The sequence below is a fragment of the Canis lupus genome, chromosome 38, assembly GCF_011100685.1.
Source record: "Canis lupus familiaris isolate Mischka breed German Shepherd chromosome 38, alternate assembly UU_Cfam_GSD_1.0, whole genome shotgun sequence".
Classification (NCBI taxonomy): Eukaryota; Metazoa; Chordata; class Mammalia; order Carnivora; family Canidae; genus Canis; species Canis lupus.
The window spans coordinates 23,035,739-23,056,538 of NC_049259.1; the positions used below are offsets into that span (position 1 = coordinate 23,035,739).

At 68.1% G+C, this 20,800-nt stretch overlaps 1 protein-coding gene across 1 annotated transcript; it reads left to right on the forward strand.

Annotated features, from left to right (window-relative positions):
• Window positions 1-4,248: 4,248 nt before the first annotated feature.
• IGSF9 (immunoglobulin superfamily member 9) lies at window positions 4,249-20,347 on the forward strand. Its single transcript, XM_038586378.1, is given in 23 exon segments — window positions 4,249-4,514; window positions 5,375-5,627; window positions 5,820-6,008; window positions 10,154-10,306; window positions 10,969-11,123; window positions 11,363-11,480; window positions 12,915-13,056; window positions 13,154-13,299; window positions 13,391-13,533; window positions 14,726-14,866; window positions 15,300-15,416; window positions 15,595-15,745; window positions 15,952-16,075; window positions 16,334-16,509; window positions 16,775-17,025; window positions 17,156-17,240; window positions 17,338-17,514; window positions 18,120-18,162; window positions 18,419-18,668; window positions 18,670-18,927; window positions 18,929-19,281; window positions 19,544-19,671; window positions 19,863-20,347. Coding segments are annotated over 22 exon segments (3,543 nt in total). The 5' UTR covers window positions 4,249-4,514; window positions 5,375-5,569; the 3' UTR covers window positions 20,048-20,347.
• Window positions 20,348-20,800: the final 453 nt, after the last annotated feature.

Here is a 20,800-nt window from a genome sequence, read left to right on the forward strand (position 1 = left end):
CCAGCCTGCCCCCCGCCCCCCTCCCCCGGCGCCTGTGCCCCGGGGTCGCCGTCGCTGGGGCTGCAGCGGGGAGCCCTGGCGGCGTCGCCCGGCGCACGGTCCCCTGGCACCCTGCAGGAGGCGCCGGGGCAGGGCCTGGGAGCGCGCCAGTGCAGACAGGTATTTCCAGTCGGGCCAGAGCCGCAGCAGAAGCCGGCGGGGGGGGGCAGGAGGTGGGGCGGGGAAGGCGCGCAGAGGGGAGCCCCCTCCCCGCCACCTCACCGCCCCCGAATCCCCTGGGGGCCCCTCCCCGCCATCCCGGATCCCCTGGGGGCCCCCCTCCCCTCCCCTCCCCCCACATCCCCTGGGGGTCCCGCTTCCCCCTTCTCCCCGCATCCCCTGGGGGCCATCTCCCACCTCCCTCCGCATCCCCGGATCCGGATCCCCTGGGGGTCCCGCTCCCCCTCCGCCCCGCATCCCCCAGGGGTCCCGCTCCACCCCTCTCCCCGCATCCCCCGGGGGTCCCACTTCTACTCCCCCCACCCCCGCATCCCCTGAGGTCCCGCTCCTCCCCCTCCCCCCGCATCCCCTGGGGTCCCGCTCCTCCCCCCCCCGCCCCCCCCGCATCCCCTGGGGTCCCGCTCCTCTCCCCATCCCCGGAACCCCTGGGGTCCCGCTCCTCCCTCCCCCCCCCCGCATCCCCTGGGGGTCCCGCTCCCCCTCTCCCCGCATCCCCTGGGGGCCCGCTCCTCCCCCCCGCCCCCCGCATCCCCTGGGGGCCCGCTCCTCCCCCCCGCCCCCCGCATCCCCTGGGGGTCCCGCTCCCCCTCTCCCCGCATCCCCTGGGGGCCCGCTCCTCCCTCCCCCCCCCCCCCCCGCATCCCCTGGGGTCCCGCTCCTCCCTCCCCCCCCCCCCCGCATCCCCTGGGGTCCCGCTCCTCCCCCCTGCATCCCTTGGGGTTCCGCTCCTCCCCCCCCCCGCATCCCCTGGGGTCCCGCTCCCCCCCCGCATCCCCTGGGGTCCCGCTCCTCTCCCCATCCCCGGAACCCCTGGGGTCCCGCTCCTCCCTCCCCCCCCCCCCCCCGCATCCCCTGGGGGTCCCGCTCCCCCTCTCCCCGCATCCCCTGGGGGCCCGCTCCCCCCCCCCGCCCCCCGCATCCCCTGGGGTCCCGCTCCTCCCCCCCCGCATCCCCTGGGGGCCCGCTCCTCCCCCCCGCCCCCCGCATCCCCTGGGGGTCCCGCTCCCCCTCTCCCCGCATCCCCTGGGGGCCCGCTCCTCCCTACCCCCCCCCCCCCCGCATCCCCTGGGGTCCCGCTCCTCCCTCCCCCCCCCCCCCCCCCCCCCGCATCCCCTGGGGTCCCGCTCCTCCCCCTGCATCCCTTGGGGTTCCGCTCCTCCCCCCCCCCCCCCGCATCCCCTGGGGTCCCGCTCCCCCCCCGCATCCCCTGGGGTCCCGCTCCTCTCCCCATCCCCGGAACCCCTGGGGTCCCGCTCCTCCCTCCCCCCCCCCGCATCCCCTGGGGGTCCCGCTCCTCCCTCCCCCCCCCCGCATCCCCTGGGGGTCCCGCTCCCCCCTCTCCCCCGCATCCCCTGGGGGCCCGCTCCTCCCCCCCGCCCCCCGCATCCCCTGGGGTCCCGCTCCTCCCCCCCCGCATCCCCTGGGGTCCCGCTCCTTCCCCCCCCCCCCCGCATCCCCTGGGGTCCCGCTCCTCCCCCCCCCCCCGCATCCCCTGGGGTCCCGCTCCTCCCTCCCCCCCCCCGCATCCCCTGGGGTCCCGCACCTCCCCCCCCCCCCCCCCCCCCCCCCGCATCCCTGGGGTCCCGCTCCTCCCTCCCCCCCCCCCCGCATCCCCTGAGGGTCCCGCTCCTCCCCCCCGCCCCCCGCATCCCCTGGGGGTCCCGCTCCCCCTCTCCCCGCATCCCCTGGGGGCCCGCTCCTCCCTCCCCCCCCCCCCCCCGCATCCCCTGGGGTCCCGCTCCTCCCTCCCCCCCCCCCCCCGCATCCCCTGGGGTCCCGCTCCTCCCCCCTGCATCCCTTGGGGTTCCGCTCCTCCCCCCCCCCCCCCGCATCCCCTGGGGTCCCGCTCCCCCCCCGCATCCCCTGGGGTCCCGCTCCTCTCCCCATCCCCGAACCCCTGGGGTCCCGCTCCTCCCTCCCCCCCCCCCCCCCGCATCCCCTGGGGGTCCCGCTCCCCCTCTCCCCGCATCCCCTGGGGGCCCGCTCCTCCCCCCCGCCCCCCGCATCCCCTGGGGTCCCGCTCCTCCCCCCCCGCATCCCCTGGGGTCCCGCTCCTCCCCCCCGCCCCCCGCATCCCCTGGGGGTCCCGCTCCCCCCTCTCCCCGCATCCCCTGGGGGCCCGCTCCTCCCTCCCCCCCCTCCCTCCCCCCCCCCCCGCATCCCCTGGGGTCCCGCTCCTCCCTCCCCCCCCCCCCCCCCGCATCCCCTGGGGTCCCGCTCCTCCCCCCTGCATCCCTTGGGGTTCCGCTCCTCCCCCCCCCCCCGCATCCCCTGGGGTCCCGCTCCCCCCCCGCATCCCCTGGGGTCCCACTCCTCTCCCCATCCCCGGAACCCCTGGGGTCCCGCTCCTCCCCCCCCCCCCCCCCGCATCCCCTGGGGGTCCCGCTCCCCCTCTCCCCGCATCCCCTGGGGGCCCGCTCCTCCCCCCCGCCCCCCGCATCCCCTGGGGTCCCGCTCCTCCCCCCCCGCATCCCCTGGGGTCCCGCTCCTTCCCCCCCCCCCGCATCCCCTGGGGTCCCGCTCCTCCCCCCCCCCCCCCCGCATCCCCTGGGGTCCCGCTCCTCCCTCCCCCCCCCCGCATCCCCTGGGGTCCCGCACCTCCCTCCCACCCCCCGCATCCCCTGGGGTCCCGCTCCTCCCTCCCCCCCCCCCCCCCCCCCCCGCATCCCCTGGGGTCCCGCTCCTCCCTCCCCCCCCCCCCCCGCATCCCCTGAGGTCCCGCTCCTCCCTCCCCCCCCGCATCCCCTGGGGTCCCGCTCCTCCCTCCCCCCCCCCCCGCATCCCCTGGGGGTCCCGCTCCCCCTCCCCCCACATCCCCTGGGGGTCCCGCTCCCCCTGCATCCCCTGGGGGCCCCTTCCTCCTCCCCCTCCTCCTCCCTCTCCCCCAGGCATCCCCTGGGGGCTCTCCAGGCCAGGCTGTCGGTGGGCCCCGCGGCTCCCGGGGGGCTGGCCCCGGAGCGGGGCAGGGGTGCGCGAGGGTCCAGCTCCCGCCCTCTGGCCGGGTCCTGCGCTGCCGCTGCCCGCCCCCCGCCCGGCGCCCCGAGCTCCGCCAGGGGGCGACCCGAGCCCGCGGCCACGCGTCCCGCGCTCCCGAAACTACAACTCCCAGGGCGCTCGGGGGTCGCGGCCGCCCCTCCCCTCCCCTCCCCTTCCCCTCCCCCCCGCCGGCCCCTCCCCTCGGCGGCGGGCGGGGCGCGGCGGTCTCCAGGGCGACGCGGGCGCTGGGGCGCGGGGCGGGGGGCGGGGGGCGGGCGGGGGAGGCGGGAGGCGGGCCCGCCCCCTATTGTGTGGCTGCGGGAGCCGGGCCGCGCGGCGCCGGGCAGGTGAGGGCGGGGGCGGGCGGGGGCGCGCGGGGCAGGGGCGCCGCGGGCGGGGCTCCCCGGGGCGCCGAAGCCGAGGTGCGGGGAGTGAGCGGGATGCGGGGTGGGCGCGTCGGGGGCTCCCGGACACCCGGACAGCCGGCGGCGGAGGTACCGCGGGCGCGCGTGCAGGGGCCTGGGGCCTGGGGCCCCGCAAGGCGGAGTTCAGGGTCCGGAGCCGGAGAAGGAGCAGGGGGTCGAGAGCCCCGTGCCGGGCGGAGGACTCGGGGAGGGAGACCCCAGGGCCGAGGCGGGAAGGGGCGGGTGGGATCCTGGCGCGCACGGGGAGGGAGTTCTTGAAGCGCGGAGGACCTGGGCGGTCGGGGATGGGGGGAAACGGGAACGTGGGGTGCTGTGCGAAGTGGGGTGCTGGACCCCCAGCACCGGGGGGGACCCCACACAGGTGAGGACATGGGCACAGAGGAGGAGGAGGAGGATGCAGGAAAAGCGGAGGAATTCTGGGGAAACTCGGGAGGGAGCTGGGGTTCCTCTCCACTTGGAAAGTGATGTCAGGGAAGAGGGGGGAGCTGGCTGGGGCGCGGCACTAGGGGAACCTCTGCTGGGGAGTTGCCCCGAGTTACCTGCCCCGGGGCACTAAGTGGAAGCAGGGGTCAGGGAGAGTCGGGAGGATGTTTTGCAGCCTGTCCAGAGCCGGGAGGCCAGCAGCGGGGTGGAGGCCACAGAGCAGAGTCCGCCCGGGTTTGCCGGGCCCCAGGCAGCCGCACCCCGCCCCAGCCCAGGGTGACTACCCCAGATGCTCCCGGCCCGCTGGCCAGAGTTCCTACCCTCGTGGCCCAGGGCTCTCACCCTGTGCACCCTAGGGCTGTGCAGGCTTCTTGGCTTCTCCTGGGTCACCCCTCGAGGGTCGGGGAGGGGAAAGCCTGGCGGTCCCTGGGCCGAGAGGACGCTGGAGCCGAGTGAATGGGAAGCACTGGGGTGAGGCACTGGGTCATGCTGTCTGGCAGAGGGAGGGCTGCCTGGAAGCATCCAGAGGGGAAAGTGCTGCCAGCCGCCTGTCCCAGGACCTGCCCAGACCTGGAGGGTGCTGGAGGGGCGGGCGGGGCTCTCCAGCAGGTGGGGGAGGCAGCCCCCCCTCCCCCAGGGCCTGACTCACTGCTGAAGCTGTGTTGGGAGGCTGAGTGGAGAAACAGACCCAGGGACTCCAGCTTCCGGGGCTCACCAAGGCTGGGGAAATGGGCAAGGACGTGTGTGTGTGTGTGGGGGGGTCCCTGGGGGCCGCTCTGTGGGGGGGTTCTGATCCCGGTTTCAGGCCTCACTGGCTCTGTGTCCCTGAGCAAGCCTGCCTGAGTTCCTCGGGGTCCTTAGTGGTCACTGGGGCGGAGGCGGCAGGACTGGTCTTACGTGCAATCTTGTTATGAGCATCAGGACAAGGAAGGAGAACACCGAGGAGGCTGAGCCATGCGGATTCTCCGTCTCCCATTTTCCTGACACATCTTTTTCCAAGGGGATGGGAACCCCAGTTCCCTCCCAGCTCGGCTTTCTGAGCACTTAGTAACCCCGGTTCCCTTGGAATTTCTCTGCCTTTCTTAGCATCTCCCTACTCCTTTGCGCCGCCTTCCCCGTGCTCTCACCTGTTGGGGCCCCCACCCCGTGCTCCCTGGTTCTTCTAGTGCCCCCACCCCAGCCCTGGGGGGCCCTTACTCCCCAGGGCAGCAGGATCTCCGGTCTCCTCTCTCCTCTCTTCATTTGCTCTCCCCGCGGCCTTTCTCTAACTGTGGGGTTTCTTCTGGTTCCCGGATCGGCCAACTCTGTGTTGCCTTGGGTTTTGCGTTTAGATCTGCTGGTGCTCCCGGGAGCGAGCAGCTGCATCAGGTGTTATGTGAGCCGAGCCTTAACCGTCCAGAAGAGTGCGAGCTGAAACCTGCCACCCATCAGAAGGATTTGCGGGGCCTGCTGGGCCTTGGACACCCCTGGGCCCCTCCATCTGGGCCCCCGTGGATAGGAGGGGCCGGGCGAGCGGCAGCTGGGCTATGGTTTGGTGCCTCAGAGTGACCATCCTCAGCCTGGTCATCAGCCAGGGGGCTGACGGTGAGCCCGACTCCCTGGGCCCAGGCAGTCCCTGCGGGGACACCCCCTGGAGCAGAGAGGGGAGGGGTAGGGCTGGTTCTGGAGAAGTTGGGGAGCTCCGTCTCTTCACCAAGTCCCGGGGAGCCCTCGGAGGCGTGAGGAGCGCCCTCCCCTGGCCCTGACGCGGGTCCCCGCTGTGGGCCCCCCACGCAGGTCGAGGGAAGCCTGAGGTGGTGTCGGTGGTGGGCCGGGCTGGCGAGAGTGCGGTGCTGGGCTGTGACCTGCTGCCCCCGGCTGGCCGCCCCCCCCTGCATGTCATCGAGTGGCTGCGCTTTGGATTCCTACTTCCCATCTTCATCCAGTTCGGCCTCTACTCTCCACGCATCGACCCTGATTACGTGGGTAAGACTTGTCCTTAGGTGGGAGGTTGGAAGGGACTAGCAACACACCAGCAAAAGTGGGGTGGGGGGGGGATCCCTAGGTGGCGCAGCGGTTTGGCGCCTGCCTTTGGCCCAGGGCGCGATCCTGGAGACCCGGGATCGAGTCCCACGTCGGGCTCCCGGTGCATGGAGCCTGCTTCTCCCTCTGCCTGTGTCTCTGCCTCTCTCTCTCTCTCTCTGTGACTATCATAAATAAATAAAAATTAAATCTTAAAAAAAAAAAAAAAGTGGGGTGGGGGGCAAGACCCCTTAACTGCTCTGCCTCCCCTCCCCCACTGTCTGGCAGGCCTGCCTCGGGGGTGGGTGGATGCACAGCTGGGTGGCTGGATCTGTGACCTGTCTGCTTCTCCCGGCGGTGGGGGGGACTCTGGCTGGCTGGGGTACAGAGGAGCCTGTGCGTGGAGGGTGGGCTGGCGACGGCTGGGTTCCCTAAAGGTAAGGGAATGGACGGATGGGGCCAGGCTGGGTTCCTGCTTCAGGTGGCACCCGTCCAGTGTACAGGCCTCCCAGGGGCAGGGGCGGCGCCTTCTGCACCCCTGCTGGCTCCCTCAGAGGCCTCAGATTCCTCCTAATCCCAGATGGAGCCTTAATCTGAGCGGTTTAGGTTTACAGCAGGCAGGCAGGCCGGAGGACAGTGAGGGCCCACGGTGGGGGTGGGGCAAGACAGCCTCGTGGCCTCCTCTTCGGAGGGGAGACCCTGGAAAGGCCACCTGGGAGGACCTTGATGGGGGAAGAGACCCCCACCTTTCCTCTGTAGTTTGAATCCTGAGAGCAGCCCAGGGATTGGCTGAGCCCTCCGGGAGGGGCCGGCTGAGCTCAGGCAGGTGCTGCAGAAGGAACAGTTTATTTTCAAACTGGGGGCAGTTGTTGGCAAACAGCCTGGTGGGAGCGTGTGTGTCTACACAAGCCCTGTGAGGGCTGATGAAAGCGGGCCCCAATTAGGACAGTGGGGGAAACCGGCTGTGCCCACCAACCCTCCCTCGCTGCCTCGCGGGCCATGGGGGGTGCGGGAGGGGTTTGGGCGGCTACAGAATGTTGCCTGAGTGAGGACAGGGCAGGGGCAGGTGGGGCGGCGAGGGACAGGCTTTGGCTGGGACCCCACCGGGGGGACGAGAAACTGTCCTCTCTGCCCTCTGCCCCTGCTCCGGATTCCTCAGGCAGACAGGCCACTGGGTGGCTGGCAACTTTGCCAACCTGGGGGTTTCCTTTGTCTCTCTTGTTCCTTGGAGCTGTGGGGGCTGCGAGCAGCGGAGACCCCTGGGGCTCTTCCCACCCCTGCCCTGTGTGTCTGCCCCTGCCCCCTGGTCTGGAGCTCCCAGCCGGCCAGTCCCAGGCCAGTCCCAGTCGGGGCCCTGGCGGGGGAGGAGGCCTCTGCCCCCATTAACTCTCTTGCTGCCTCCCAGTGTGGAAGGGGCCTCTCTGCCTTTGTGTAGGGGACTCGGAGTTGCAGTTGCTAGGCAACAGGAGGTGGAGGTTGCTAAGGACAATGCTGTCCTGTCATAAGCCCTCTGGGCAAGGGAAGGAGAGATGGTCCGGGACTGTGTGTGAGGCTGGTGGCCTAGAATGTGGGAGGGACCGCGCCAGAGCCCGGAGCTCCCAGTGCTTGAGGACTCGGGAATCCACCTGGCGGAGGAGATGGGATTTACAGACCCGCATGGGGTGGCACGCAGATGGGGAGGGATGGGGATGGATGGGGACTGGCGGGGGGGGGGGGGGGGGGGGGGGGGGGGGGGGGCGCCGTCTGCAGAACGCCCAGGACAGCCGGGCCTGAGTGCCTCCCTGGGCCCGGGGCCCAGAGGGTGGGCCGCCTTGGCTCCTGCGACGCCAGCTTTCCCAGCGGGCCACAGACCCGCTCTTCGAATCCACGCCGGCTTCGGGATCCTGGCTTTTGTGCCCTTTCTCGGGAGTTTCAAGGTAGCCCACGCCGCAGAAGGCACACGTCTTCTCTCTGCCCTGAGTTGTGTGGTCCCAAGCGGTTGCTACTTTACTCCTGCCGAAGCCTCCGGTGCTCCCTGGTTCCCGTGGGGTTCCTCTGGGGTTCCTCTGGCGGGGCAGCCCTTGCAACATCTGGGCGGAGCCAGGCCGCTTCTTGGATCCATGTGTGCGAACTTGGACACGTGCGTGCACGTGGGTTCTCTGCCCTCTGGGAGCTTGAGAGCAGAGTCTGTGTCTGTTCCTACACGCATCCCTGCGGACGGGCTGGAGCCCACCAGGCTCTGGCCCTGCAGGTCCCTTCTTCTAAGTGAATTCTTGGGAGGATTAAACATGGTGCCAGTATTTAGGATCCCATGGTCCGCGTTCAGTGCTCAGTCTCCCTCCCCTCTTCTTCCTTCTTTGTAGAGCTTCAAAATCGTCCTAGTGGAGTGTTGCCACTGTATGGCGCGTGGGAGAGGTCGCCTGCTGGGGTCTGCAGGGCTCGGGTGGCCGGGGATGCCAGGGATGCCAAGTGGGGCGGAGGGGTGTGATTATGTTAAATATTTACCTGCAAGGCCTGGGCTTATCTCCTGGGTGGGGATTTCAACACCCAGCCCGTGAGGCGGGCCCGCCCATCCTGGAGAGTCCACACCCCTGGACCTCATCCTTGGAAGAAAACAGCCCCTTGCCTAAGAGCACCAGGCCCGCCCGAACGTGGTGGTTCTCTTCTTCCCGGACAGTGCTAGGGTGGATGCAGCCTCAGATTCTCTTTGGGGAAGATCACCCTGTTGGTGGAAGGGAAGCAGACGCACGGCTTCAGCATTTCTAGTATCAGGACGGGCCAGTTAGAGGCCCCGTCTGGTTGGCTGGAGCGGGCACATGCGAAGGGCACGTACAGTCTTAGAGCTGTAATGGTTTGGGGCAACCCCGGCGACTTAGAGGATCCCATGTGTCCCCATCCGAGGTTTAGATGTGGTGGGCTGAGGGTTGTAACGGAAGGTAGGCTCAGGGCGGAGAGCCCTCCGGGTGGGCTGTGGAGGGAAGGCACCAGGGCGAGGATGCCCGAGAAGACATGTGTCCAGGAGCCAGAATGTGAAGATTTCCTGCGCATGCGGGTGTGGGAGGCAAGGGACAGGGGTCTAGGCAGTCCCGGGTTCCTGCGTGGTGCGGTGGTGCTGAGGGGGGAGGAGACCATGTGTCACCAGGCGAGGGACAGGGTCAAGCTCCTGTCCAGCCTCTGATTTTGAATCTTGCCCCGTCCATGTGTTCTGCGGGGTGTGAGCACCTGCCGAGTGAAGCTGCCCCGTGCCGCCCGCCCCGCCGTCCCTGCTGTCCCCACCGTCCCAGTGCCCCGCGCGCCCCAGCCAGGGTGGTCTTCCCTCCTTTGCGGGTGAAACTGAAGCTGGCGAGCTTGTGCAGGGAGTATCCGGCAGGGCCGGGCCGCAGGTCGCTCTGGCTCGCGAGCGTGGGCCTCTGTCACTAGGCCACCCCCCTGGCCAGGGACACACGGAGCTGTGCAGGGAGGCTGCGGAGGGACTTGTGGGGGCCGCCTCCGTCTGAGCCTGGTGGGGGCTGCATGCTGGCCCAGGGGGACACGTGTGTGCGGATGTGCTGTGGCTGTGTGGAGCTCCACGCGGGCCCGGGTGCCCTGGGGCATGAGGAGGCTGCTGACCTTGCTGCCTGGCCGGGCTGGCCTCTGGCCACCCTAAGGCGCTTAGGCCGTTGATAATAGCCCTGAGGGATTAGGGGCTTTGGATGGTGAGGTCTGGGTCCCTGCTGGGCCCCAAACACCGCTGGGGTTTCCAGGGACAGTCCTCTGGCAGGAGAACTCTGGGAGCCAGACCTTGCCTCTGCGAAGCGTCCAGGGGTGGGGCAGGTCCTGTAACAATCACAGGGACAGTGTGTGGCTCTTGAACCTCCCTTCCCCCAATAGTCCTTGAAGCCACCTGCAGTTCGGTTCCATAGCGTCTCATCCACCTGCTGGGTTTCCCTTTGTCTACTCTGGGTCCCAGCTGCTGAAAGGCGGGAGGCATCTGGGGCTGGGTGGAGGGATCTGGCCTCAGTGACCCCCCAACACCACCTATGTCTCTCTGGGCCAGGCCCACTTCGTCAGGGTGGCTGCCAGAGCCCGGGCCTGTTCTTGACCCCTGAGAATAACCAGTGTGACCAGGGGGCTCGGGGCTCCTCTCCCAGGGCGAGTCCGGCTGCAGAAGGGGGCGTCTCTCCAGATTGAGGGCCTCCGGGCAGAAGACCAGGGCTGGTACGAGTGCCGAGTGCTCTTCCTGGACCAGCACAGCCCTGAAGACGACTCTGCCAACGGCTCCTGGGTGCACCTCACCGTGAACTGTAGGAAACAGGTGGTGGAGGAGGGAGGGGGGCAGCATGCTGGGGACCTGTGGGGGGCGTCCAGTGCCTCCCCGCCGCTGGCGGCCCTAGTGGCTGGCTCACTGGCTACATCCTACCCCTCCCGCCCCATGCCGGCCCTGCCAGTCCTTCGGTCTGGGTGGCGTCTGCCTGCCGGGCTCCGTTGGAACTTCCTGTCTCCTCGGCTTCCTGCCTCCCTGGCCCCACTGGGCAATGGGAAGGGGGCTGTTGGGCCCCGAGCAGAACACCGCTCACCTACGTACACAGCACGTAGTTTTTTCAAAACACCTTTATGCCTAGCACCTCACGAATTTTCTCGCAGCCCTAGGAAGGAAGGAAGGTCATTATTATTCCCGTTTCATTCAGGAGACTGCATCGTGCCACTGATGAGGGGCAAAGCAGAGTCTCGAAGCCAGGCCTCCTGACTCCTGGGCGGTGCCCGGGCCACTAGCTCTCCCCCAGCCCTCCACACCCGGGCTGTGTGCAGCCCCTGTGGCCAAGCCCACCGGCCAGCGCGGGGCTGAGTGCGGCAGGGGCGGCTGCTGGGTGGGGGGCTGCAGCCCTGACCCACCTCCCCGGCCCTCGGACGCTGCTCGTCGGGCTCCTAGTCCCTCTGGCACCCGCTGAGGCCTCTTTCTCCGCAGCGCCCCCGCAGTTCCTGGAGACACCTCCCCAGGTGCTGGAAGTTCAGGAACTGGAGCCTGTGACCCTGCGTTGTGTGGCCCGAGGCAGCCCGCAGCCTCAGGTCACTTGGAAGCTCCGCGGACAGGACCTTGGCCAGGGCCAGGGTCAGGTGCAAGTGAGTCCGGGGCTGGGCTGGGCCCAAGAGGGTGTGAGGGGCGGGGGGAGGCCTGGGGCTGGGGCTGGACGACCCGGCAAAGGCCAGGCTGGGAGACCGGCCAGGGGAGGGGCTTCGCAGCGGCCTCCGGAGCCCGGCGTGCTGCCTCCCTCTGCCGTCCAGCCTCAGAAGTGCAGGCTCCGAGGCCAGCGGGAGCCGAGGGGAGGCGGGTGGGCCCTGACCGTCCCCTCCTGCCCCAGGTGCGGAATGGGACGCTCTGGATCCGGCAGGTGGAGCGAGGCAGCTCCGGCGTCTACACCTGCCAAGCCTCCAGCTCCGAGGGCAGCGCCTCCCACGCCACCCAGCTGCTGGTGCTAGGTGCTTGGTGCTCTCGGGGTGGGGGAGGGCCGGGAACCGGGCCCCTGTAGGAGGGGCTGTGACCTGTGGCTGGGGCCGGGAGGGGTGTGTGGGGACAGAGGGAGCTCCCAATGCAGGCTGGTGCTCTAAAACCAGCATCTTAATTCTCAAGGGATCAGTGAAGGGACAAGTCCATGTTTAGTGCCCAGCAGTGTGGCAGGTAAGCCCCCTGACCCCCAGCCTCCTCATCGCTATATAGGGAGGTTCGTGTCTACGTTCTAGGACTATTACAAGAATGTAACCGAGCACAGTGATCAGCACTTAGTAATTCCTGTCCAAGTCCTTGTAAGACAAGCTGAGAAACGGCCTGGAAGCTGCCTGCAGCGCCGCTTCTCCAGGGCAGTCCGAGGAGCTAGCGGAGGCCGTGCTCCTGGGTCCCCCGGGAAGGCCGCGCTGGCGACGAAGGGCCAAGTGTGCCGGCGGCCGGAGGGCCCTGCTCAGTGCTGCCCACTCTGCTCTCCTTGGGCAGCTCTCCTCACTTCTCTGCCTCTGAGCCTTCATTTCTTCGTCCGTGAAGCGGAGACAGTAATTCCTCCCACAGGAGGCACTTGTGAGGATTAAAGGAGCGCCCGGGTGCCTGTAGTGTTCTGGGCGCCGGCTCGGAGCCTCACCCCTTAGGGCTGCCTCCTGGAGCAGCAGAGCCCGGGGAGGGGCGAGGGCGGAGGGGCAGCAGAAGGGAGGCACGGTTTGCGGGGACCCTGTGGCCTGGCCGGACCGGCGGGAAGAGCATTTGGGGTGGGGTTCAGAGAGCACAGGGGCGGGAAGGGCAGTGATGCCACCGTGGGGCAGGGCCCCATACCGACACAGAGAGGCTGCGGTGGTGGTGTCCTAGGAAGGGATGGTTGGCGGGGCCCGGGAGCGGTTGGATCCCGAGGGCCCGCGAGGCTACATCAGGGAGTTGACGCTTTGTGTGGTAGGAGCCAGGAGCTGCTGGGAGTTGAGCAGAAGTGTTCTGAGGCCAAAGTGGGCATTTCCGCTCGAGTGGCTGCAGGGGGGAGCCTGGGTCGGGAACTGCTACGGTGTCTTGGGGTGAGGTATTGGGTTTCTGCGGTAGGGCAGGACACGAGGTGACCCGGGATGTGACAGATGAGGGACGTAAAGGGTAGACCAGCAGAGAGTAAGCGGCTTCCCCTTCCCCGCCCCAGCCCACATGCGCACACTTGCGAGCACGCATCTGCGCGCACGGCTTGTGGGCGGGGCCTCTGGGTGGATGGTGGTGTCCTGGAGGGGAGAGGGGCTGCTGTGTTCACCTACCGGGTTAGGGCCGTTCCCTGAAGCTCTGCAATGTCCCCTCGGCTCTCCAGACGGCAGATCCGGGAAGAACGGCAGAAGGGACCTCAGGGTTCTGGGAAGACCATGGGCTGAGGCCCGTCTCTCCCCTGTGCTGCCTCGCAGGCCCCCCGGTCATCGTGGTGCCCCCCAAGAACAGCACGGTCAATGCCTCCCAGGACGTCTCGTTGGCCTGCCGGGCGGAGGCGTACCCCACCAACCTCACCTACAGCTGGTTCCAGGACAACATCAATGTGTTCCACATCAGGTGGGGCTCTGGGGCGGGCGGAGGCCTGGCAGGTGGCTTTTGAGGAGCCCCTGGGCTGAGCAAACCGGGGCCCCTGCCCACGCGTGCCGTCTTGCAGCCGCCTGCAGCCCCGAGTGCGGATCCTGGTGGACGGGAGCCTGCGGCTGCAGGCCACCCAGCCGGACGACGCTGGCCGCTACACCTGTGTGCCCAGCAACGGCCTCCGGCGCCCGCCCTCGGCCTCGGCCTACCTCACTGTGCTCTGTAAGCCTGGCCCGGCTCCCTCCCCAGCCCGCTCCCCTGCCCTGGGCCAGGCCTAAGCTCCTGCCCTACAAGCTGCCACTGTCTCCCCCAGACCCGGCCCAGGTGACGGCGATGCCTCCCGAGACACCCCTGCCTGTAGGCATGCGGGGGGTGATCCGGTGCCCGGTCCGTGCCAACCCCCCACTGCTCTTTGTCAGCTGGACCAAGGACGGGCAGGCCCTACAGCTGGATAAGGTACAGGCCTGGGGCCAGGGTTAGTAAGGGCTTAGCTGGGTGTGCTCCCAGGCGGAGCAGCCAGGCGGGAGGCAGCTCAGTTTAGTTCAGGTCAGTGGCCAGGGACGTGCTTCCCCCCTGGGGCTGTGCGGTGTTGGGGGGGCAGGAATACAACCTCCATCCTTAAGAAGAGTGCCGCCGGGGCGGGTAGGACAGCAGCACACACACTGTGCCGGAAGGAAGGGCCAGCCGAGGAGGAATCAGCAACAACTTGGAGGACTTTGGTGATGGGCCTCGGGGCGTGGACAGAGGTTCCGAGCAGAAACCAGGTCCCCGAGGCAGGGAACAGGGCGGTGTGTGTGTGGAGCATGAGGAGTCCTCGAGTCCGGGGGGCGTCACGGTGCCTGTGGGCATGTGATGCTGCAGAGAAAGCTCAAGGGGCAGGTTGGGGTCAAAACGAAGAACCGTGGATGCCAAGTGAATACTACATCGTTCCAAGGCGATCTTTGTCTGCAAAGGGTATACATGCCTTGTGGGCTACGACCACATCTTTGGATCCCAGGGACCCTGGGGCTTCTGCAGTAGGACTCAGTACGTTTTTGCTGAACGTTATAAAAAAAAAAAAAGTCTGCAGGCAACTGGAGCCAGGGAGTTGTGTGAGCAGCGGTGTGATAGCATCGGAGCTCTGAGCAGGAGCTGAGTGTGTCCGGTGAATGGAGGGCAGAGTGGACGCAGGGACCGGGGTTCAGGGCTGTTGAAATGGCCCGGAGGAGGGGTGAGGAGGGGTGGACGGGCTTCACGCCTAGACAGAGGCCTTCCCGGAGGACAGACCTGGTGAGCGTTTGGAGGGGGAGTGAGAGACCTGGGGATAGCGGGACAGCAGGGGCCTTAATGCAGAAATTGGGAAGCCAGGGAAAGGATAGGATTTGGGGTGGAAGGTGCTGCCTTTCATCATGGAGAGCTGGAAAGACAACTGGGTGACCCCCCCACACACACATACACACACGAGCAGGCAGAGAGCCCCCTCCCAGGGCTTAGCTCCAAGGGTGCCCTTGGAGAGAGACCTGAGACACTGAGACACGGGAGTCAGAGCGAGGTGAGGCCTGGCCGAGGAGCCCTCTGCAGGGAAGCGGCTCTTCCTCGCTCTCCTGCCCCTGCTCAGCTGCTTACCCTAGTGGTCATCCGTCTCCTCTCTCCTCTGCCCTTCCTGCAGCTCCCTGGCTGGTCCCAGGGCCCAGAGGGCTCGCTGATCATCGCCCTGGGGAATGAGGATGCCCTCGGAGAATACTCCTGCACCCCCTACAACAGTCTGGGTACCGCAGGGCCCTCTCGGGTGACCCGCGTGCTGCTCAAGGTGAGGCCGTGGACGGGCCAGCAGCACTGGGCCGGGTGACTGAGGATGCGCCCCGGTGCTGACACCTGCCGGCCCAGGGGGGTAGGGCAGTCACGTGCGGGGAGGGGCTGTCACACGCCCTCCCAGAGGTTTCTGCACAGGTGGTGCCGGGGAGTGGAACGGGAGACACACACGTGCCCCCAAAGTAAGATAGCGCGCCTGTCCAACTCACTAGCCTTGGCCTCTCTGGAGGGGAAGGGGTGGAGAGCAGAGGGGAGGCTGAAACAGTGTTTTGTGGAGGTTTACACATCCCCGGAGACGCTCCCCATTTCCCCCTAGCCCCCAGGGTTGCAGAGACGACAGGTGGGGAGATGGGACCTGAGAGGGGGGTGTGACCGGAGCCCTAGAGAGAGAGCCGTGCGAGGCCCCTCCCGATGCCAGATCTGGCTTGCAGGCTCCCCCAGCCTTTCTAGAACGGCCCAAGGAAGAGTATTTCCAGGAAGTGGGGCGGGAGCTACTCATCCCCTGCTCGGCCCAAGGAGACCCCCCTCCTGCTATCTCCTGGGCCAAGGTAAGGCTCCCGACCCTGTTCTGCCTGCGTTTGCGCCCACCAGGCCCCTGCCTCTCCCCGCCCCTGGTCGTTCTATGGGAAGGAGGGGGCCATCCGAGTCAGGGTGGGGAGGGAACCGGAGCTGCCCTTGGTGAGGGGTGGCTGCGTGTGTCCTCAGGGCTGACCAGTGGTTCTGTAGGTGGGCCGGGGGCTGCAGGGCCAGGCCCAGGTGGACAGCAACAGTAGCCTCATCCTGCGACCGTTGACCAAGGAGGCCAATGGGCGCTGGGAGTGCACCGCCAGCAATGCTGTGGCCCGCGTGGCCACCTCCACACACGTCTACGTGCTGGGTTAGTGGCTGCAGAGCCAGCTGGGGTCTAGGGGAAACCATGTGGGACTGCGGACGGGGGAATTATTTGTGGAGCTCCACGTGGGCTTGGTGGGTGGGGGACCCCTGGGGTGACAGGTCGAGGTCAGAGGCCCTGGGACTCCCCTCAGCCCTTCGCCTTCTCTCAGGGCCCTGAGCATCATTCCTCCCTCAATTCCCCCTCTTCAGGTACCAGCCCCCATGTTGTCACCAATGTGTCCGTGGTGCCTTTGCCCAAGGGTGCCAACGTCTCTTGGGAGCCTGGCTTTGATGGTGGCTATCTGCAAAGATTCAGTGTCTGGTATACCCCGCTGTGAGTGACCTGGCCCTGCCATTCCTGTCCCTCCCCCCAGCACCCAGGTTCCCCCTGGCCCTTGGCCCTTCCCCCTCCCTCCATCCCGACCCTAATTTTGCTCTATCTCGGGGTGGGGGAGGGGGAGATCATAGGTGTTCAGGGCCAGGTCCTGAGACCTCGGATGGCCGAGGGAAGGGGGCAGGTCAGCTCTCTGGACTGCAGAGCCTTCTGGCCCTCCTAGTTCACGAGGTACCCCCATTTCCTCATGTCTTCCAGGGCCAAACGTCCCGACCGAACCCACCATGACTGGGTGTCCCTGGCGGTGCCTGTGGGGGCTGCTTACCTCCTCGTGCCAGGGCTGCAGCCCCATACCCAGTACCAGTTCAGCGTCCTAGCTCAGAACAAGCTGGGGAGTGGGCCCTTCAGCGAGATCATCTTGTCTGCCCCCGAAGGTGAGAGACCTCTGTCCCCAGAGCAGCTGATGGGGTGGGAAGGGACTGGTGGGAGAAGCCAGGATATGGGAAGACCTGGTGGGAGGAGGCAGAGGTGCTGGGCAGCTTGGCTCCACAGGGCTTTAGGGAACGTGCTTCAGCTTTGTCTCCTGGGGCTCTGGGAGGATGGCTGGGCACGGAGGTGGTGAGAGGGGACAGAGGGCTTGGCATGTGGTGGCAGGGCCCTGGAAGCCCCGTGTCTGTCATGCCTATCTGCCCTGTTCAGGGCTTCCCACCACACCAGCTGCCCCCAGGCTTCCGCCTACGGAGATGCCGCCTCCCCTGTCACCCCCCCGGGGCCTGGTGGCGGTGAGGACACCCCGGGGGGTGCTGCTGCATTGGGAGCCCCCGGAACTGGTCCCGGAGACCCTGGATGGCTATGTGCTGGAGGGAAGGCAAGGCTCCCAGGGCTGGGAGGTGCTGGACCGGGCCGTGGCAGGCACGGAGCTGCAGCTGCTGGTGCCAGGACTCATCAAGGTGTGTGTGGGAGGCAGGCACCTCCCCAGCCCCCAAACCTCAGCTTCGCACCCTCCCCTCCCAGCTGCAGTCTTTGTGAATGGGGCTGGGCCCCTGACCCCTGACCCCCTTCCTGGACCCTCGCCCCCAGGACGTTCTGTACGAGTTCCGCCTTGTGGCCCTCGCGGGGAGCTATGTCAGCGAGCCCAGCAACACGGCCAACGTCTCCACTTCCGGTGAGAACCCGGCGGGAGGGCGGAGCGCCGGGCACGGGGCGGGGAGCCGCAGCCCACGGTCGCGGGCACCGACGCCCCCTTCGTGGCCCCTGCCCAGGCCTGGAGGTCTACCCCTCGCGCACGCAGCTGCCCGGCCTGCTGCCCCAGCCGGTCCTGGCCGGCGTGGTGGGCGGGGTCTGCTTCCTGGGGGTGGCCGTCCTCGTGAGCATCCTGGCCGCCTGCCTGACCAACCGGCGCAGGGCAGCCCGCCGCCGCCGCAAGCGCCTCCGCCAAGGTAGGCCCCGAGGCCCCGCCCGCCGGGTGGACACCGCCCCCTCCCCCTGCGCGGGCCAGGTGCGTCCTGTCCGCCTGCGCGGTCCCGGGCCCCGCCCACCGGGTGGACACCGCCCCCTCCCCCAGCGCGGGCCAGGTGCGTCCTGTCCGCGTACGGGGTCCCGGGCCCCGCCCACACAGGCCCCGCCCACCGGGTGGACACCGCCCCCTCCCCCAGCTTGGGCCAGGTGCGTCCTGTCCGCCTGCACGGTCCCGGGCCCCGCCCACACGGGTCCCGCCCACGCAGGCCCCGCCCTCCCCGGCCCCGCCCCCACCCCAGCGCGGGCCGGGTGCATCCTGTCCGCCTGCACAGTCCTGGGCCCCGCCCACCGATGGACACCGCCCCCTCCCCCAGCGCGGACCAGGTGCGTCCTGTCCGCGTACGCGGTCCCGGGCCCCGCCCACACAGGCCCCGCCCACCGGGTGGACACCGCCCCCTCCCCCTGAGCGGGCCAGGTGCGCCCTGTCCGCCTGCACAGACCCCGGGCGGGGCTGAGGCTGAGGCTCGGCGCCTGGGGCCCCGGAGGGCCTGAGCCCGTGTCGCCTCTGGTTGTCCCGCCCGAACAGATGCGCCTCTTATCTTCTCTCCGCCCGGGAAGTCAGCTCCGCGGTAAGTCCCTCTACCTCCTGGGCTCCCTCCTGCGTGCTCTCCGGCGCCTCCGGTGGCCTGGGAGGGGCGGGCGTGCAGCCTGGGGCCTGTCCGCCGTCACCTGTGCCTTTCCTCCACCTCTCCTCCACGTGGGTCCTTGTCCCCGTTGCTCCCCAGCTCTGCTCTGTTGGCCACCAGACTTCTCCGGGCCTGATGCTGGTTCCTGGGAGGGGGGCCGGCCCCCTGCCACAGAGCCTGCCCTCCTGTCCTTCCCCAGCTCTGCTCCAGGCTCGGGCAGCCCTGATAGCGTGGTGAAGCTCAAGCTCCAGGGTTCCCCGGTCCCTAGCCTGCGCCAGAGTCTGCTCTGGGGGGAGCCCGCTGGTGCCCCCAGCCCGCCTCCGGATCCTCCGCCTAGTCGGGGGCCCTTACCCCTGGAGCCCATTTGCCGGGGACCAGATGGCCGGTTTGTAATGGGACCCACCACGGGGCCCCCCCAAGAAAAGTCAGGTTCTGAGCGAGCTGAGCCTGGGATCCCCAGCCCAGCACCAGGCCAGGTCCTATGACTGCAGCAGCAGCAGTCCCAGCGGGATGCCCCAACCCCTCTGCATTGCAGACATCAGCCCTGTGGGGCCCCCTCCCGCAGCCCCACCTAGTCCTCTGCCGGGTCCAGGACCCTTGCTCCAGTACCTGAGCCTGCCCTTCTTCCGGGAGATGAATGTGGATGGGGACTGGCCCCCTTTCGAAGATGCCAGGCCTGCTCCACCCCCAGATTACATAGATACCCGGCCCTTGCCCCACCTCCTCTCTCCTTCACCCCCTGGACTCTGATGCTGCATCCCCCAGGGCAGGGCTTCCTGGGGCTGGGGCTGGGGCCAGGGCCACCCCAGAGCCCCTGTACACGGCACTGGCTGACTGGACACTGAGGGAGCGGCTGCTGCCGAGCCTTCTCCCTGCTGCCCCTCGGGGCAGCCTCACCAGCCAGAGCAGCGGGCGGGGCAGTGCCTCGTTCCTCCGGCCCCCCTCGACGGCCCCCTCTGCGGGGGGCAGCTACCTCAGCCCTGCTCCGGGAGACACCAGCAGCTGGGCCAGTGGCCCTGAGAGGTGGCCCCGACGGGAGCATGTGGTGACAGTCAGCAAGAGGTGAGGACAGTCCCTGCTCATCCCTGGCCTGGCTCCAGTTCCCACCCAGACTTCCCCGTCTTCTCTGAATACCCCGTGCCTTCTGGGCTCCGCTCCCACCCTGGGACCAGGAGAACTCGTCTCCTTTTAGAAGCTTTTTGCTGAGGTCCAGGGATCTTCAGGGAACCCATGGCCCAAGCTGAGTCTGGGGGACTCTGGGTTGGGGCTTTTTCTGTTGCCCCGCATTCCTCCACCCATACCGCACTTTCGACGTTTTTAACAGGAGGAACACATCTGTGGATGAGAACTACGAGTGGGACTCCGAATTCCCTGGGGACATGGAATTGCTGGAGACTCTGCACCTAGGCTTGACTGGCCTTCGACCCCGACCTGAAGCCGAGCCAGAGCTAGGTGTGAGAGCCCTCCAGAAAGGCAACGTGGCCTCGCTCTTCCCCGTCTTCCCTGTCGGGCCCTGTGCCCCAGGGCTTGCTCCTGCTCCCTTGGCTCGTCCGCGCTGGCAGGGCCTAGAGGGCCTAGAGGGCTCCGTGATGCCGGCAACCCTCAGACCTGTCCCTCTCCTTGTTCTGCCCTCTTTCCTGCAGATGCGAAGGTTCCAGAGGAGGGCAGCGGCCTCCCGACCACTGCCCAGGCTCCGGGTCCTGAGGCCCGCTGTGCTGCCCTCCGGGAGGAGTTCCTGGCTTTCCGTCGCCGCCGAGACGCCACTAGGGCTCGGTTACCAGTCTATAGACAGCCTGTCCCTCATCCGGAACAGGCCACTCTGCTGTGAAAGCTGGGTGAAGGCACACAGACCTCGCAGAGGGGGGCCCGACGAGACCTAGCTCCAGCCTGGAACACCGTCTCTGCCCCTTTGGTGCCAGGCACAGCCCCTGATGGTGGGCTTGGGGGGGGGGCGTGGTAGGCTAGAGATGTATGTGCTGGCCCCCAGAGCCTGGAGGAACAGGGGTTTTAGATCTGCCAGTGTGTGTGTGTGTGCGCGCGCTGCGCACGTGTGTGGTGCTGATGGTGGTGGTGTTTGTGGTGTGGGTGAAGTTTTTTACAGGTGAATAAAGAAAATCCGAGAAACGTTTCTGTGTGTTTTCCGCCTTTGAGTCTGAGAGGGAGGTGGGGAATCCTCAAGCTTTGAAAAGGAGGGGACTCTTCCTTTTTAGGAACACAGGTGCACGCAGCATCCTTTCAAAACGCACTTGAGTGCCTACTGAGGGCAGCTACGAGAGACCAGCCTTCGAGTCAGATATCGAGAGAACAAATTCGCGAAGTGAATGAAGCCTTTGCCCTTGGCGAGTTCCTCCGGGCTGGCCAAGCAGCCAGAGAATCCGTTCCAGCGGGAGGCCGTGAGCTCCGTGATAAGGCCGAGCGCTGTGTGCGGCTGCACCAAGGAAGGAGTCAGCAGGGAGCGCTCACAGCTTGTGCGGAGGGTGCCGGAGGGTGCCGCACCCGGGGGGGGGGGGGGGGGGGGGGGTGTCCTGCAGCGGGAGTAACGGTAGGAGCCCACGTGCCAGGCCCTGCTTTAAGCTCTTCA